The 18,806-nt window shown below is 38.1% G+C and overlaps 1 protein-coding gene across 1 annotated transcript in view; it reads right to left on the bottom strand.

Annotated features, from left to right (window-relative positions):
• The window catches only part of CEP112 (centrosomal protein 112), a gene marked incomplete at its 5' end in the record, with an annotated part of 177,864 nt that overhangs the window by 126,540 nt on the left and 32,518 nt on the right, over positions 1-18,806 (bottom strand). Inside the window, 8 exons of the mRNA XM_082492412.1 lie at positions 4,345-4,404; positions 5,203-5,295; positions 6,024-6,153; positions 6,487-6,641; positions 9,889-10,032; positions 12,698-12,816; positions 14,541-14,640; positions 16,551-16,637. Coding sequence (XP_082348538.1) covers positions 4,345-4,404; positions 5,203-5,295; positions 6,024-6,153; positions 6,487-6,641; positions 9,889-10,032; positions 12,698-12,816; positions 14,541-14,640; positions 16,551-16,637 — 888 coding nt within the window. The remainder of the gene's footprint in view (positions 1-4,344; positions 4,405-5,202; positions 5,296-6,023; positions 6,154-6,486; positions 6,642-9,888; positions 10,033-12,697; positions 12,817-14,540; positions 14,641-16,550; positions 16,638-18,806) is intronic.

The following is an 18,806-nucleotide window of genomic DNA, read 5'->3' as shown; positions in this document are numbered from 1 at the left end:
AGTTACTTCAAATTATAAAAACTATTTATTTTGCATATTTCCTTTGCACTGACGTAGACAACCACCTATATATTTCTAAAATTACCTGAAATGCAAGAATAAGCATTAACGGAGAGAGGAAGTATAAGAATATAGCCAATAGAGCTATTTTTTCTTCTCAAAGGGAATATTATTCTCTAGAATAAGGAAATAACAGTATTTACATAAAAAGGAGCTAGATTTTCTTTAGATAAATACAGGAAAGCATATAGAAATCTGCCTAAAATAATGACACGTATTGCCTATGCTGTAGACTTCCTACTTACCGATTCGTGAACACCCAATCAAAGCGAACTACTTTTTATCAATTCTTGCAACAATAAAAATACCAATGACAACGACAGTAAATAACCTTACTTTAGAATAACACATACTCAAACATTAATTAGCTGGGGGTAGATACTCCTAAAAAAAGTAAAACTTCGAGGAAAAGCGGTTTACTAGTAATGAAATCCTGACCCGGTGAAATCAAACCAGAGCGGTTGAATCATTATATAAAACTTTATTTTTTCCATTTTGCATCCAGACATTAAAAACGTCGTTTGGAAATGCACAGACACCTCGAAAATGCTCACTAACTATTACTATTCCACTCACTAACTATTACTATTCCACAGTAAACTGTGACCATGTACTGCTTATAATAGAGTGAATCCAGAAGAATTAGTCACCCGTCACTCCAATGGATGTGGCAAGAAATCAACCCTAGTGCAACCCGACAGCCTCTGCATCCTCACACAACAGAAAAAAGCTGCCCCCATTATCGTCCTGTCTCTTCCCCATCATCTTTTGCCTAGATCAGCATTAGTATATGTGTTTACTTGGACTAATCTTGCAGTATAAAAGTCTTCTGCATCACTAACCGTGAGCTCAGTGCACGGCAGAGCGTCGCTCCTGTCTGACATCACGGGGGTCCCCCCCACACCTCTCTCTGCTTTCCTTCGCTTGGCCACGCTGCCTCTCCCTCTCCCCTTCCATCTCCCCAGGCAAACGCTGCATTTCCAAGTAATTCTCGTCCATGCAACTGCCATTACACCAGGCACTATCTATCCACACAGACAAGATACACTCGTATATAAAAGTGAGAAAAATAGACCTCTTATGTATCTTAAAGATACTCAGAGTTACAAAAAACTTTGAGGCCCTTTAATTCTCCTCTAAATGTTTGTATTTTTCCCAGTATATTTTAGTCACCATTTAAATTTGAAATACTATTTTAATTCCTATTCGTACTTAATCAAAGCAGAATGAAAACGGCAGCTTTCAAGACCTCACAAGGAACACATCCTAGCAATCTGAGAAATTCCTTCTCTCCTTATAAAGCAATACATTCGCAAAAAACATTGAACAAAACCTGACTCCCCGTGGTGGTTTAACCCCAGCCGGCAACTCGGACCCCGCAGCCTCACGCCTCCCCTGCCCCCCCGTAGAGTGGAGATAAAAAGGAGGGGAAAGAAAAAGAAATTACTCATGGGTTGAGATAAAGAGAGTTTAATAGAACCGTAATGGAAGAAAAAAAAAAAAAAGTAAAATAATACACAAAATAAAGTGATGCAACACCAATTGCTCTCGCCACCCGATGATCGGTTGCCCAGCCCGTCCCCAGCAGCGATCGCGCGTTCCCACCCCCCAGCCAAGCCCCATGTATGCACGGCGCTCGGCGTCCATGGCATGGAATGCGGCGTGTTCCTTTGGCCAGCTCCTCCTGCCCGCCCTCCCTCGCAGCTTCCACGGGAAGCTGAAAAAGTTCCCGACTTACCATAAACATTACTTAGCAACAAGTAAAACAGTAGGTGTTATCAACACTGTCCTCATACTAAAGCCAAAACACAGAAGCTGCTAGGGAGAAAACCAGCTCTGTCCCAGCTGAAACCAGGACACTCCCACTTCCTAAATTCACAAACCAGGAACAGACATTTTTATGAAGAATTCTTTCTGGTAATTCTGGATCAAGAGAGGAAATCAGCTTCAGAATTTGGCGACCTCCCAGACATGGTCCAAACCATGGGTTTTCCTAATATTTTTTGCCAAAAGCCGATTAAGTACAAGCGTTTGCTTTCAGGATTGTTCAGATAACAATGTGGCGATGTGCCCGACTAACCATGCTGTACTGGATGGGGAGCACAGGAAATCCCTTATTCACCTACAGTCATTTGCAAGGTTACATGCTATTTAGTCACTACTGTAAAGAAAAACGTATTTTAATGAGTGTACAGTCAGAAGCATAAGAGTATAGTCCAATGAAAACATAAATTTAGAGATTCTCTACCGTAAGCAGTTCAGTGTGGGTGTTTACTGCATGGAAGTCCGAATACTTACTTAGTCTGAAAGTCTCCAAACTGATGGGCTATCTATCAGAGACTAAAGAAGGTATTGCCAAACCTGGCAAAATTATATATATTTAACAGCTGGCTCAAGAACGGCTCTCAGGAATAATCTGTCACTGTTCTTATGCTTAGCTGAATGTTTGGAAAACAAGCGGTAGATTATTTATAAAAAGCAGGTGTTTCCTTCGCTTGTAAAACCATTTAGCCTAACTGGTTCCTGATTCAGCAGACAAGCACATTTAATCAAACAGTGACATTTAGGGTTATTACCTATTATTTGTTTGATGTTTAAATATCCTAGCCGGCAAGAGCCACTGTAGGCTAATAAAGATTATTAGATAATGGGTAGGTTCTTAAGTGAACAGATTGCACCAGAGACTTCACGATTCCTCTACTTGAAGGCAAGCTTGTTTTAGTGTTTTATGGGCCAATCTATACCATTTTATGGATTTGTGTCCACAGATTGTTCACGTGTATTTTTCTCTTCCTTTCTCAACGATTTGATTTCAAAAACACAGTTACATCAGAATTTATGAAGAGACAAGCCACTGCAAAGTTATCTATTAAAAATAAAGGGTCTGCTTCCTTGTTTACTGATAGAGGTAGAACCTCGGTATCTGTGCTCACTGGTGTAGAGTGACCGCTGACATGCTCTTCGCTAAGGAGCATTCTCCCACATGATGCTCAAACCTCATTCCAGATTCACACAGGACAGACATCACTGCGGAAAGGTAATACGGATGCCTCCACCTCACTGCCCAGAGCCATAAAGTTTAACAGTGTGGATGTGAATGATTTGATGGCATTTGGCCTGGAAACATTACCAGCCACATTTAACCTGTACTTATCTGCTAAGAAAGCGATGTATTGCAATATACCAGTGTCCACTATACTTCAATAGCTAGAAGATACCCAAATTACGCCAATATATTTTTATTTTGACCCGCAATATTATCCCAATCATAGGCTTTTCTTGAGGACAACATTCATAAAAGCCATGCCTTGTCTAAGAAGACAAATGTAAGCTAGGATTAGACCAAAACATATCTTGGAATGAGAAAGTATTTGACTTCAAGTCAGCAGAAGGCACTAACTCAAACCAAAAACTCACTACAGTTCATGTTGCAAATGCTATTAGCAACTGACAAGCAGCTATGATCACAATTCATTATTCTGTGTTACAAATTTGCCACATTTGGAAATGACATGTTTGAATAACACATCCTTTCAATTAAATAGGCATCTAATGCAGCCTCTTACTAAGCACTGCATGAGTTGAACACATAACGTCACTAAAATTGAAGTTTAATTTGAAACCTATTGATGCTTAAAGTCTGAAAGAGTAGAGAGTATTTGCAAAGTGCTTTAAGATGAAGTGTTTTTGATGGAAATTACACTTTTTAATTTAAGTTTCTGATGTAAAAACAATTTATGTTGACAATATATAGAGATCGTATTACAATAATGGAGAAGTATGGAATAAAGATATATTCAGGGAAAAAGAAGTATGGAAGAACATATGAACACTGACAACAGGTCAGGCTAAGTTCAATTTAGCTCATTATCTTTTCTCTAACAGCAGTTAACATCAAATGCCAACAAAAGAAGCATATATGAACAGGACAGGCTTACAGTGGCACTTCTTTGGTAATGCTCTCCCAGCCTCCATCATTCGGCAAGCGGTACCTAGAACCAGAGGCGATACCTCCATACTTCAAGGAAGATTTTAAGTAAAGCTATTTAAGTTGTCCAATTAATGGTTGGACTTGATGATCTTAAAGGTCCCTTCCAACCTCACTGATTCTATGATTCTATGATTCTATGATTCTATGATTCTATGATTATTTTTCCAACCCATGTGAAATGCTTGGATTCCAAAATCTACTTACTGGGGGATTTCAGAATTTAAACCTTTAGCTTCTGCATACAACAAAATTGGAAGTGTGCATAAGATAGTATATTTTCCTGAAAACATTACCTGTTTATCATATAGACGCTCCAAGTGAAGTTTGTCCTGTTGAAGCTTGTGTTCTTGATCCTGCAAAGGAAGGGATGTGTATTCTAAATAAACAAATTGCATTTGTCTTTCATTTCAAAGCAGTCATTAAACACACGCATTTGCTATTATATGGAACAGTCCTTAAATTAAAAATCCACTTTATATCATCATTACAAAATTCTTTGATATACAAAAAAATTCAACAAAGAGCAAAAATATCCACACGTAACGAAACTCTCTTGAAAGCCATGATTCATGTTTTCTAAAGAGAAACAGCAACTCGTTCTCCTGAGCTATTAAAATGCCATTCTGTACTACATCAAGTGTGAAATGAAAGACAGGAGGAAAAGTAGATGCCAAAACACAAACAGGATTGATACATGACACATGATCCTATCCTGAGATAGGAGAATTAATTTAAATATCTATGGGAAGACAGAATATTGAACTGAACTGTTAAATAGGAACAAAAATAAAAACAATTTTGAAACTTATTTCAAAAATGTTTACAGTTTAGGGGAAAAAAAAAAAGATATTCCTAATTCTTTGATATATAATCCACTGATACATGATTATACTGGTTTAACATGTGAATTACAACAGCCAAAAAGTTCCTGTGAACTCTGCTCTTACCCATAAAGTGATTTCTTTTAGTCATACTTTTTAAAAAATCAACCTTTAAGTATAAGGTGACACTTTATATATATCTATGACTAAAATACATACAAAGATGCACATTATATATAAGTGCATTTTAGCATGGCTATCTAAACCTTCAAATCAGTGGAAAAAAGTGAAAAGGGCTGCTCATTCTTGAATAAGAAATTCAGGGCTCACCCTCAGCTCTTGCTGTCTTTGACGTTCTAAATCTTGTAACTGTTGTTTTAATAGAGACACACTATGCTGCAGTTCTTCAATCGCATCAGATGCCTGTAGGGATTTAACAGAAAAAGGAATTTTTGTGTTTCATTCCTCATTAGGTCTTCAGATACACCTTCTGCATTTTTAAATTTATTTCTCAAAGGTGCCTGGAATTAGGCAAAAATTACCAACTTGGGAAAAGAACCTATATGAATTTGCAACTCCAGATATGTCACTTCTGTCTGTCTGGTGAACTTAGAAATGTAAACAAAACCACAAAAAAATAACTACTAATAAAAACCCCTCAGCACTAACAATTGAAAGAAAGAAAAATGCCTTGTAAATTGAGTAAAGTACCATCAAAGCCTCCCAGAATTCCAGAAAATAAATGCAAAAGACCCTATTTGTCCTATAGCTCTAAGGATTAGCAGATGGTATTTAACATTAAGTCTTTAACTGTGCTGAGGCCCTCTGGTATCTGGAATTTTGACAGAAGCACAAACAAAATCAGTGTATTAATTGTACCTTCTCTGAATCAGCTATGGAAATACCAGCTGTATGTACCCATACACCGCCCCCCCCCCCCCCGAACTATCAGTCAACTTCAGATGACTTTTCAGTCAAATTTGGGATTGAAAAATTAAATTAAAATTTTTTTTTTTTTTTAAACTTATGCACATGAACAACTTAGGGAACTGAACACTTCCTTGGATTTATTCATAAGCTTTACATTTATATTGAGAAGACCACTTGAAAAATAAACAACATTTTAATGCCTATTATACGTGGGAGCATACCTTAGCTGCAGAGAGAGCATGTTCCTGTTTTATAAAATTTACATCAACATCAAATTTACTTTGTAGTTGCTGAATGTTCTCCTCATATTCCTGTATAATACGGTCCTTGTCTTTCTGAAGTAAGCTGTGCCTACAAGTAGTAAGCAAACAGAATACGGAAATTGCTTTCATATTTTGGCATTTTACCTGCTCAGTATCAATTATACAAAGTCTGCAAGTCTGCCTGTGCCACGTGCTCATTGTAACAGAGTGAAGTGCTTATAAATAATGGAAAGATAACGTATCCCTTACGACCGTCATTTAGGTCAATTCCAAAATGAGTTTTACGTCAATCAATACATTTTCATGACAATTTTCTAATGCCGATTACCATTCACTGAGTTCTTGAAATAAAGTGAAAAATATTTGCTTTCGGAAATTCCATATTCTTCAATGGTAAAAGCAGCAACCACACTTTCTTTACCTTGCTTTCACTTCCTGAAGTTCAGAGCATACGGCCTGGTAACGTTGTTCGGCATCAGTCTTCTCTTGAGATAATTTTTGACGCTGTAAATTACTATTTTCAGCCTCAACAGTCAACTGCTGGACACGGGCCTCCAGTTTTTTGACCGTCTGGTTCTAAAAGAATAGGTCATTGTCGAGAAAACACCAGAAGAAATGAGGGTATCCCCCTGTTGTTATTCAGTAGCCTAGAGCAGCACGGTTCTTTGGTGGTCCACAGGCACAAGAGTTACAATAGCAAAGCTGTCATCAATCATGACAGTAATTTACATGCTGCATATGAAAAATAGATAAAACTTCAAAATATGGATATCTATTCCCCCCCACCCCCCAAGTAACATGTATTCTCCCCTAAGCAAAACAATATGTGCAATTGATTTCTAAAATACAAATCTTTAAAAATGAGAGAGACGACAGATATTTCTGTAGAAAACTGTAATGGATGATAATACATGTAAAGCATTTTTAGACTTTCCATTAACCAAAAAATATGTTATCACCAACAATATGTACAACCTGCATATGGGAAAGAGGATTTGAGGAAAAAACTGTCTATATAAAAAGATTTTACTGATCATTACAGTGATGAGCAGCTATAAAAGTCAGCTAGAAAATATATTAAACTGTAGAACATCCAGTGAAATCTGTAGCTCTTTCATGCTAAAATAGTCTTCTGAGTACTTTTAAGACCATCATATGTTTACAGACATAAAAATATGCATATCAAGTTTCTAAACTAAATCAAGGAGCAGTGCACTTAGGTTGCTAAAGAATTACAGATTTTAAACAACTGCCTTTTATGTGCACACTCTGGCAAAACCACATCCAAGGATGTAAACAATAAGATACAGTAATACCTGCTATAGATTTGGAGGATATAAGAACAATGTTATAATCAAATGCTACATTAACAGTGCAAATGTAGTTTCAAATCAATTATCAAATATTAAGTAAATAATTCACCGATCATCTTGTACAGTAAGTACACCATCTCCATTTTATTACTGAAAAATGGAGGTACACAGAGAAGGAAAGTGTTGTGCACAGGAAAACATCAAATCCGTATCAGGACTGAGTGCATTCCTCAGGTCTCTGCTGGTGTACCACTCCCTAATCCACTTCTCTATATCATGATAGGGCCACAAAGATGATCCGAGGGCTGGAGCCCCTCTGCTGGGAGGACCGGCTGGGAGAGTTGGGGGCGTTCAGCCTGGAGAAGAGAAGGCTCCAGGGAGACCTTATTGTGGCCTTCCAATGCTTAAAGGGGCTCCAGGAGAGCCGGGGAGGGACTTTTTACAAGGGCATGGAGTGACAGGACGAGGGGGAATGGCTTCAAACTGGAAGAGGGGAGATTTAGATGAGATATTAGGAAGAATTTTTTCCCTGTGAGGCTGGTGAGCCCCTGGCGCAGGGTGCCCCGAGGAGCTGTGGCTGCCCCATCCCTGGAGGTGCTCAAGGCCGGGTTGGACGGGGCTGGGAGCAACCTGGGCTGGGGGGAGGTGGCCCTGCCCAGGGCAGGGGGTGGCACTGGATGGTCTTCAAGGTCCCTTCCAACCCAAACCATTCTATGATTCTACTATTTGTTTAACTACAGTGATTTCCTTTCAATAAATTACAAACACCTATCAAAAGTTGTATCTTCTTCCCAGAACTTCAACTCCTAATATAAACAACTTTAAAAATGAGTAGAATGAGAACAGGTGGGTAGAGACTACTCTACTACTTCCCATTCTTCCCTGTATTTCTGTTAATATACATGGAAATGAGAGAAGAATTCCTCAGGAGGCTGGTGTCAAAAAATAAGACACAGCTGTCCTTCCAGGATGTATGTATCATACTTATTTTTATATTAACAAAGGTCTGAAAACGAGGGAAGTGGAACAGTATTTTCACTCTCTGTTAAAGTAAAATAAAAACTGAAAGGTCTGCCATCTCGCGCCAGTGCCCCAAGTGTCAGAGAATTGTTAAATGCGCCTGGAGCAAGAACCTCACACAGCCAGAATGTTCACCCGAACTTTCTCAACTGTCTTGAGTTATTTCATGAACATAGTACAGCAAACTTTTCCATCAATGCAAAGCCAGCTGCCCAGCAGTGGGGTTTGGGGGGGCAGATTGTTTGGTTTGGGGTTTTTCTGTTTGTTTTGTTGTTTTGTTTGTTGTTGGGTGGTTTTTTGTTGTTTTTGTTTGTTTGTTTGTCATTGGGGTTTTTTTGTTGTTTTTGTTTGTTTGTTTGTTTTAACCACAACAAAAAGAGTCGTATCTAACATATCACCAATTATCACAATTCCTCCCTGGCCCCCCACCCCTCAAGGAAGTTAATACTTGCTCTATGGTATTAGTTAAATTGCTCAGCCAATTTCACTTGCTAACAGCAACGGCATTCTTGACAAAGTGAAAAGCTGAACAAGAAAACTCTGAAATACCAACAAAAAATAACAAAAATCAGGAGAGAGAAAGAAAGAGAGAGAGAAAAAAAGAAAACTAATTTCCAGTGACAGTCTAGTCTTTCATCTTAAGCCCTGCCTTGAACTCTACCTTGTTTAATTATTAAATCAGAAGCTGCTCAGCAAGATCTGTCTGGTTTTGATGGTTCTTAAATTCAATCTTGCTGACAGACTGTGTCCATTTTTCTCCGTATTTACTGTTACCTATGACATGATCTGAATACTAATTTTTAAATTCAACGTTCATTAATAAAGGAATAAATTTTGTTTGACATTGTCTTTTCACTCATTCAATTTTCTTCATACCTCATCCTGATAAAAAGTACAGAATGCTTTCTTGAGGATACTTGTTAATTTTTTGCTTTTTACATCATTTATATAGCAGGCTCAAAATCCAGATTACACCTGCTTACATGTTTCTAATTATTCTAGGCAAGAAATGCAATAAATTAGAATAACAGAATAATTATTTTTAAAATCATTTTTATTTGATCTTTAATCTAACAGAAGCATTTGATCATTTGAAGAGGAGGCGGGTAAGTAAGAAGTCACATGTATCTGTGAAAATAGGTGTACTATATAAATCCTTGTTTATAGTCTACAAATCTAGAGACAAAAGCTCTGCTAACTTGCATAAAAAACAGTGAGAAATCCTAGAAACAGTCCTTCAATACAAATGTATAGCTGTGTAATGTTCATTGAAGGGCTGTACTTGAATGAATTTTATCCAGGGGAAAAAAAATCTTTGGTTGGACTGGCTGCCAGGACACTGTTGTCTCTCAAGATAGAACAACTGCAGTGCACTATCAGAAACATTTCTCAGTTCAACAGTATTTATGTACGCTTTTGCACAAATGCATGAAATCTGAATACTGCAAGAGACACTTGCTGTCGTGACGTATTTACAAAAAAAAACTTACAGTTGACTTGATCTGTTCCAAATAATCTTCCTCCATTTTGCCCAGACGAGCATTGGTGTCCTCAAGCAGTTCCTGCATATCTTCTGTGTGCTTCTTCCGAATATTAAACTTCTCCTTCTCCATCTCAGCCACAGCATTGTGAAGCTGCATCACAAAAACATTACCAAATAATAAATGGCATATAAAACCAGCATTTATAAATATTATATTTTATATTATATTATATTATATTATATTATATTAATAGAACAACTAACAAGCAAAGGCCACGTTTCTGTCCTCTACAACAAAACTAGATCATTGTCTTACTAAACAGGTCTGCTATGACTCTGTAAAGCAATAATTTAGAAGTGTCATGGCTTCAGCTGGGATGGAGTTAACTGTCTCAGCAGCAGCTGGTGTGGGGCTATGCTTTGGATTCGGGATGATAATAGTGTTGGTAGCCACTGGTGGGTTTGGTCGTTGCTACATAGTCAAGGCCACTTCTGCTCCTCACCGTGCCCTGGCCGCGATGGGCTGGGGGGCACAGAAAGCTGGGAGGGGACACAGCCGGGACAGCTGACCCCAAGTGCCCGAAGGGGTATCCCACACCATGGCATGTCACCCTCAGTATATAAAGCTGGGAGAAGGAGGAGGAAGGGGGGGAAGTTCACAGTGATGGCGTTTGTCCTCACAGGTCACCGTTACACGTGATGGAGCCCGGCTTTCCTGGAGATGGCTGGACACCTGCCTGCCGACGGGAATCAGGAATGAATTCCTTGTGTTGCTTTGCTCTAACTATTAAACTGTCTTTATCTCAACCCACGAGGTTTTCTTCCTCACTTTTACCCTTCTGACTCTCTCCCCCATCCCAACTGGAGGCGACTGCTGCATGGTCCATGGTTGCTGACTGGGGTTAAACCACGACAAGAAGTCACTTAAAAACGTATAGAGGGCATAACTTATCCATACAGAATACTAAAATATATACATATTTTTGCCTTTCTGCACTATTCTACTTGTTTACACATTTAACTGAACACCAACAACTGTTGCACAAAATTAATGCATTTCTATTACAGAAACACTAATACTCTCTCCAGATACTTACACTGCCAGTTTATCTGCCTCCCAATTTGTAAGAAGCTGGAGAGCCTTGACTATCTACTTGTCTAATAAAAGGATTATTTGTGTCATCGCTAACCCTTGATTTATATTCTAAAGACCAGCGGCCTCCCTTTCTAGTTAAGCAGCCTCAAAACTAAATTTCCTATCTATACAATGGGAAAGAATAACGCCGTGTCAAATTAGCGTACAAAACTTGTATGGTGTATTGCTTGTATAACAGCTGTTATGTATTTCTCAAGGTTCTAACAAATCCATTTCATGGCTGAGGGAGAAAGCCACAATATACAAAATAAAAGCATCATTCTAAACACGCTGCTAAAATCAGGTTGATCTGTGCAAGTATAGACTTTTCTCCCCAATATACAGACAAACAAAATCAAGGAGGTGTCTGTGAATCCGGACCGTTATTTAACAGACTTCAACAGCATGCAGTAACTTCACATAAAATTTTTCAACCAAAAGATAAGAATGATAATAAATTATTATTAGAAGTATCATGTATATACTGTGGTGTTCAGAAGATTTGCTGAATTTGAGATCCTTTAAAAATAATCTGGGAAAATAAATAAACAAACATTTACTCTCCAGGTGCATAAGATATAAATAAAACCAAGAATTCTGGGAACATCCCTACCTCCTGTATAACACACTACAGTAATATTTGCATTATTGTCAGCAATGTCTATTCAAATAACCTGCATCTATTCAAAGGAAAAAATACACAGAAGTAGTAGTATATAAAGTTATAAAAATATTGCACTATTAACTTTTACTATATTTCCATCATATTTCACACTATCCATGTTTTTCCATAAGATACATGCTCTGATTTCACTCCTATAATTTCATTAACTTAATATTAATATTAGCATTTTAATTTGCCTCCTTGTGTGCACACTGGCATTGTTGATGACAATTACGGCTGTAGGAACAGCCCTTGCCAGGTAACAGCAAAAAGTGGAATGACCTTGGGCTGAAAATAATGCTTCTCTAAAACAAAACAAAATCCCCACCTAACATTGAAGCCTCAAGGTCTTAAGCACAAAGAACAAGATTTATGATTTATCTCTTACAAGACAAGAATTAAAACCAACATCACTTCCAGATGCAGGGCTGCAAAAAAAATTAAACAGCATACTTCATCTACGAAGGGAGGTGGTTTTGCCCTTCTTGTGACCCTCCCTCTCCTGAGAGGGGTAAGCAAGATAAATACTGACAATAATCTGGGCAAAGGTGAAGCTGTCTTGCAACAAACACGCTTTTCTCTCTGCTTTGCTGCTGTCTTGAGTCTCACAATAAATAAAAACACATTGAAGGACTCATGACCCGATGCAAAAATAATAGTTCAAAGGAATCACCGTGGCAGCAGGTAGCAGCAGGTTTACTGAGATTAAAATTCCACGTCAGGTCAACCAGAAATAAACACTTCCCTAATACATCCAGAGACGTGCCAAGTGGGGCGGGTGAACCCCAGGGACGGAGCGACCAGTGGGGCAGGGGTGGGTGTACGGGTGGCTGTGGGTGTGAGAGCATCAGCAAAGAGAGTCTTGCAAGATTACTCCAGAAAAAAATAAAATCAGCATAAGAAAATATCAACAAAAGTAGCATATTCCTTATATTTATTTTTTTTTAAGTGACAAAACGTATCATCCCAGATACACGCTGTAGGAGTCTTTCAAAGAAAGCAAGTGTTATTCATTACCCTTTTCTCCCACTCATTGTTCAAAGAATCATTGCTTTGCTCGCACATCTTCTTTAACTCCACAATCTGCTTCTCTTTTGCTTCTCTGACGACTTGTGACTCACGAACAAGGGTCTGAACTGTCAAAAATGGGAAAATAAACAACCATTCAAGAGATACCTTTGGGATTTTTCAGTGCTGGCAACAGATGCAATCACATTACATCAATGTTCCAATTGAACTGGCTTTCTGATGGTTTTTGGCTTAATGCATGGGCTTTAAAACTTAGCACTTAGATTCTGTGTCACTAAAATATTGCAAGGTGTTCTCTCTTGTCTACTTTATTTACAAAATATTTCATAGTAAGTTTTCCTTACTCAAACAGTAAATATACATCAACAAAATTCTGTACAACCTAAAGAAAACAGGCATTTTTAACCTGATTTTATGTGCATCCTTAGGAGAAAAGGTTCTCATGAAGGCTGAATGCCCAAGATACAAAAGGCAATTAAGTTCCCCAAATTAAATTGCAAGTGATTGCATCAAGAATTCAGAGTCTGACAAGTTTTGTGGCAAATAAAGCAGGTACAAACTCACTTTCCAGAAGCAACTGATGATTTTCACTGTCTGGCCAGACTATAGGTGACTCTTCCTCTCTACTGTACTGTGGTGAGACCCCCCTTGGAGTACTGCCTCCAGCTCTGGAGCCCCCAACAAGGAAAAGACATGGACCTGTTGGAGCGGGGCCAGAGGAGGCCTCAGAGATGCTCCAAGGGCTGGAGCCCCTCTGCTGGGAGGACAGGCTGGGAGAGTTGGGGGGTTCAGCCTGGAGAAGAGAAGGCTCCGGGGAGACCTCAGAGCCCCTTCCAGTGCCTAAAGGGGTACAGAAGAGCCGGGGAGGGACTTTTTACACGGGCATGGAGTGATAGGAGGAGGGGGAATGGCTTCAAACTGGAAGAGGACAGATTTAGATGAGATATTAGGAAGAAATTCTTTCCTGTGAGGGCAGTGAGTCCCTGGTGCAGGTTGCCCCGAGAAGCTGTGGCTGCCCCATCCCTGGAGGTGTTCAAGGCCGGGTTGGCCGGGGCTTGGAGCAACCTGGGCTGGGGGGAGGTGGCCCTGCCCAGGGCAGGGGGTGGAACTTGATCACCTCAAGGTCCTTTCCAACCCAAACCATTCTATGATTCTATGACTCACACACAACCTGTTACAGCTGAGAGCAACCACCAACAGAAGCACCAAGTCCCTTGCTGGCATTTACTTTGCCAAGGAACAGGAAACAATATACATGGAACTCTCTCATTTTTTGTATGTAGATTACCCAACTTGTGTATTATTTTACATTGTGGTTTAGTCCATAGTGTAAATGGACTCCAAGGAATTCTAAAAGAAACTAACATTCAAAAAGTGCTGACAAGCCACACTCAGGCCAAGTTTTGTACTTAAGACATATTCAAGACTACTACTTGTGTTTGAAATCTCTTGCCACAATAGTCCTAACTAATACATTGTGGTTTGACTAAAATGTACTGAATGTGTAAATAAATTAACCTTGAGCCAGAGATTCCAAAAAGTTTGAAATAAGTGGTCAAAATACTTCGGTGTCATCAAAGAAACTTCTTTTTTTGTGACGCTCATAAAACTTGTAAGTATTAAATATAACAAGATCCCACTGCCTCTTGGAAAATTTGGTTTGGAAACTGTACAGCAAAGACTACTGGACAAGCCTCTAAAAATCTAAAGGCAAAAATCAGGTCAAGACCTGCAAATAAAGAGGAAAGGAACATCTGCACCTAGACGGAACACATAAACCCACAGCCACAAGAAGGATGCAGTACAATACCACCAAGCAGAAAAAAACAACCTTTTTTCTCCAGTTTTCTAATTGTCTCCTCAGCTTCATTTTGTTTGTTTTTGTAGAGAGACTTCAATGCCTCTATTTCATCATTCTTTCTATCCAAAATCTGTAGGGAAAAATCACAATAATTTAACAAAAGTCCAAACAAACAAAACGGCAACGGGTGCACAAAATAATGTACGCTGATCTCCATCAGAGGAGTTACCTTCAAGAAGTGCTTAGGTCGTGCAGGACTAAACGACTAAATCTATGTTATTTTCATAGCTAAGACCACCAAATCATAAACAAAGGATTGATTTAGGTAAATGCAGGCAGTAAAGTAGATTAAAAAGGAGTTTCATGTTTTAGGAGGGTCTTTTTGTTTTCTCTTAAATGGGCAAATCCAACGTTATTTTTGTTGAGTTTGGAAGTTTCGTGGTGCTACTACTGCAAACAGAAAGGATTGGTTTCCCTTCTCATATTTACGTTGCCTAATTCTATTTAAAAGCATCTAAAATTCTCAGCGGGTTTAAGAAATGCTTAAAATAATTGGTGAACTTCATTACACTCTTTTGTACTTCACCGATTGCAATTCTTTGCATGTATTCCAAGGAACAATGGGTTGGAACAGAGCAAGCACATGAGGTGTAACTACATTCACATTTCTGTACACGCTGATTTTGGAAAAAAAATGCTCAAATATTTGCACACTTTGAGATAGTATTTTAATTTAAACTTCGTGTTTAAGATAAACATTAAAGTTACAGAAATTTTATAACAGTGCCCCAAATCTCTCATCAAGCGGAAGCTTTCATCCTAAAACAATATTACTCCATCTGCATTAAACGGTTTGTGTCTTTAAAGATTAATATGACACTATTTAACCTTTTCTAAAATATCCAACGTTATTAAACAACTTCAAAAGACAGAATTCTAACATCAGTTAGAAAAGGATGACAACTCAAGGGATGAGAAAGCATTTAAACTATTTCTTATTCTCACAAAGCTGTTTCCTTTAGACTCTCAGCTTTGCTAACTAGTTACGCTTGCAGACTTTGAGAACAGATGAGCCAAATATGCACCTGACCAAATATTAACATCCTTTCAGGAGGCTTTGATGTGCCACAGTGTGGTGTCAACCAACTTCCTCCAAGTCTGTGACTCAGTCTTAAGAAACAAAACAGAGGTATTCGGTAAGGCAAAGCTTACAGTAGGGTAAATCATCACAATCCTGACGCTGAGCGTTTAACTCCCATTACACTCCTGGGATCAGAGAGCTCCAGGAGGCACTTAGGACCCGGCAGAATTTGCTCCCACATGTTTAAAACATGGTATTAAAAGTAACAGTATGGTCTTTGACAGCCTTTTTGTAATCTTCCCAAAAGTGGTGTTACGCAACACAATAAAGACAAATCCACCTTAACCCAAAGGAAGTATATCTGGTGGTGTTTTATTGATGTGAAAAATTAAAAGCCACATATAGCTTTAACAGTGCAATAACATAAATAACAAAGTGTTTATTGACCCGTCTATGTCTTAAGATACAGTGTCAAAATAGAGACAGAACGAGCACTACTGCTGCATTAGTAGGAAGACGTGTGATATACTTGCAGATTTTCATACTGTTATTTTTTGCTTTTTGTCCACAAAAATTTAATTTTTAAGTATATTTGCTCACATTTTTCTATAATATGAGTGCTTTCTCTCTAAAAGAAAAAGCCCGAGTTTATGATTTCCTCAGCATATGAATCCATAGAAGCTGTTAGGCTGGTAAAATAGGTTATCTTGTTCAAACAAACAAATCATCTTGTATTTTCATCTGCTTTCTGCAAGCCTTTTTCCCTTCCTAAGTTTATGTTATCATAGAATTCTGCATTCCTATTAGCTTATACAAACTGTTACCTACAATCTTACTTTAAAGGAACATTAGCTGCAATTGTAAAGAAGTTAAAGCAAAATTGCAAATGATTTTTTGTAATCGGACTATTATTTTCTTTTATATACTGTCTTTGGAAAAAAAACACAAACGCTTCTTACCTTTTGAACATCAGTATCATGCTTCTGCTGTAATTTAAGTTTTTCTTCATGAAATTTACCTTCTGCTATTTTCATTTTCATGTCCAGCTTTAAAAGCAAAACAGAACAGATATATAAATTCATTAAAATAAAGAATACTTTACACTAATCATCTGCATAAATTTTAAATTATTCATTTTTGCCTTTGAGAAGGAAATGGGAACTCACTGACAAATAATTGCTATGAAAAACTCGATATTCAGTTTGTCGGTATTTTCGTATTTATTTGACAAATCTGTTACAAAAGATCTCAACCTAAAATATTTATTTAGAAAATGAATTTGTGAGATGTTTTAGTTGGCAATAAAAACAATTGCTACTGCCCAGAAAAAGCTATCATCCTTTATTTAAATAAACACTTAAGAATGAAACTTTGAATATTTCTGTTAATATACCAAGTATGGTAAACTTGCTTTTATTATTTAGGCAGGTGTTACATTTATACAAAGAATGTCCTTTAGCCCAGATGCATGTTTATTTTTGTTTCTTTTCTATTATTCAGAGATTTCACATTATAAAAACATTTCCTTTTAAAGGTTACTTATAACGGGATTAAGGATATTGCTGCTGAATTTGATGGCTAAAATACATTTCCTGCTTCTGCTTGTGTTTGTTCAAAGTAGTGTACGCGAACCCCTCTGACACAATGACACATTGCCACCTCTTACGTATAGTCTAAATTTTCATCTTAGAAGTATTTTTACATCTCTTGCATAGTTTCACTACGCCATTAAAGACTGTCTTCAGGACTCTGCAAATATGATAAGTATTTTGTGTTTCTCGGTGCTTTCTAAAAAACATAAGTGACCCCTTGAGTTCAGATTCGGGCTATTCCACTTCAGCTCTTCATCATTTCCACTGTTGGGAAAGCTAAGTGGACAGAGAGGCTTCCCCAGAGTGACATCTCACCAGAAGACGTCTCTTAAGCGTTCCGTTGCCAACAGAAAAATTTGCATTAGCCTTTTGGAAGTTCTAAGAGCCCGTGGTGCTGAGGTCCACCTGCTTTGGAGCTGGACACTGGGCCCCATCACCATTGAGCTATTTTCAGTTCTCAAATTTTTGTTTAGCTCAACTAAGAACCTAACTTTTAACCCTCTCAACTGAGAAACTCTAAAGGAACCGACACACATCATTCACTCTGCCTTTATTTTTACTCCTTTGACTTATCAAAAGTAGTCATTCCGGCATGAATCTTTGTCCAACATATACAAACAAAAACCACACTGCAGATTATTAATTTCTTTTATATGATTACTTTGTGTTATATATTTCTGTTTATTGTGACTTGAAAATGTCACTACATTACTGTGACTTGAAAATGTGAGCTACAGAAGTCTAAGTCAACTCAAAAGGCAATATTAGGAAGAATTTTTTCCCTGCGAGGGCGGTGAGCGCAGGGTGCCCCGAGGAGCTGTGGCTGCCCCATCCCTGGAGGTGCTCAAGGCCGGGTTGGACGGGGCTTGGAGCAACCTGGGCTGGGGGGAGGTGGCCCTGCCCAGGGCAGGGGGTGGCACTGGGTGATCTTCAAGGTCCCTTCCAACCCAAACTATTCTATGATAAGACTCCTCAAGAACTGAAAACAGAAGAAGCAAGAGCAGCAAATCCTTTCGATTTCCAGGCTCCGCATCCACTGATACCCAAAGTATATGGCTGCTTATTACACTGCATATAAAGAAGCCACCTATCTCCCAAGATGAAATAGGAACATAGTCTTATGCAAATTACCGGGGGGGGGAAGTTAGACTGACAATTAATCCAAAGAAAATAGATAGTATTCTCATCTGTCAGTCATCTCTTTTATCATCCAAAAATAAGCATCACGATAAAAATGCATGTTCTATTCATAAAATAGACACCCACGTACATATGAAAAGAAATATATGCATATATACCTCCAACAAAGTGACATTATAGAAGAAAATCTTAGTACTAGGTGATAAATAAGTGTTGATTTAAAAAAAAAAGAGACCAGTAATCCACTTCCAGATAGACAGTTTGTGAATATTTCATAAATAAATATGAAGGTCTTGTAAAAACACAAATACTAGAACCTAAACATGAAAGAGACTCCAATCTACTTGAATTACATTAAAAGCTTATGAATTACTGATGTATAGCTATTGCACTTGCATAGCTATTAAATCTGCACAAACACATTACATTTAAAAATCATTAATAAAGTGAGAATGTCGCGGGGATGTAAATTAATCCTTGGCG

Source organism: Vanellus vanellus (assembly GCF_965231255.1).
Source record: "Vanellus vanellus genome assembly, chromosome: 17".
Classification (NCBI taxonomy): Eukaryota; Metazoa; Chordata; class Aves; order Charadriiformes; family Charadriidae; genus Vanellus; species Vanellus vanellus.
Note: the sequence above shows the minus strand (reverse complement) of the source record. Positions and strands in the feature narration are given on the sequence as shown.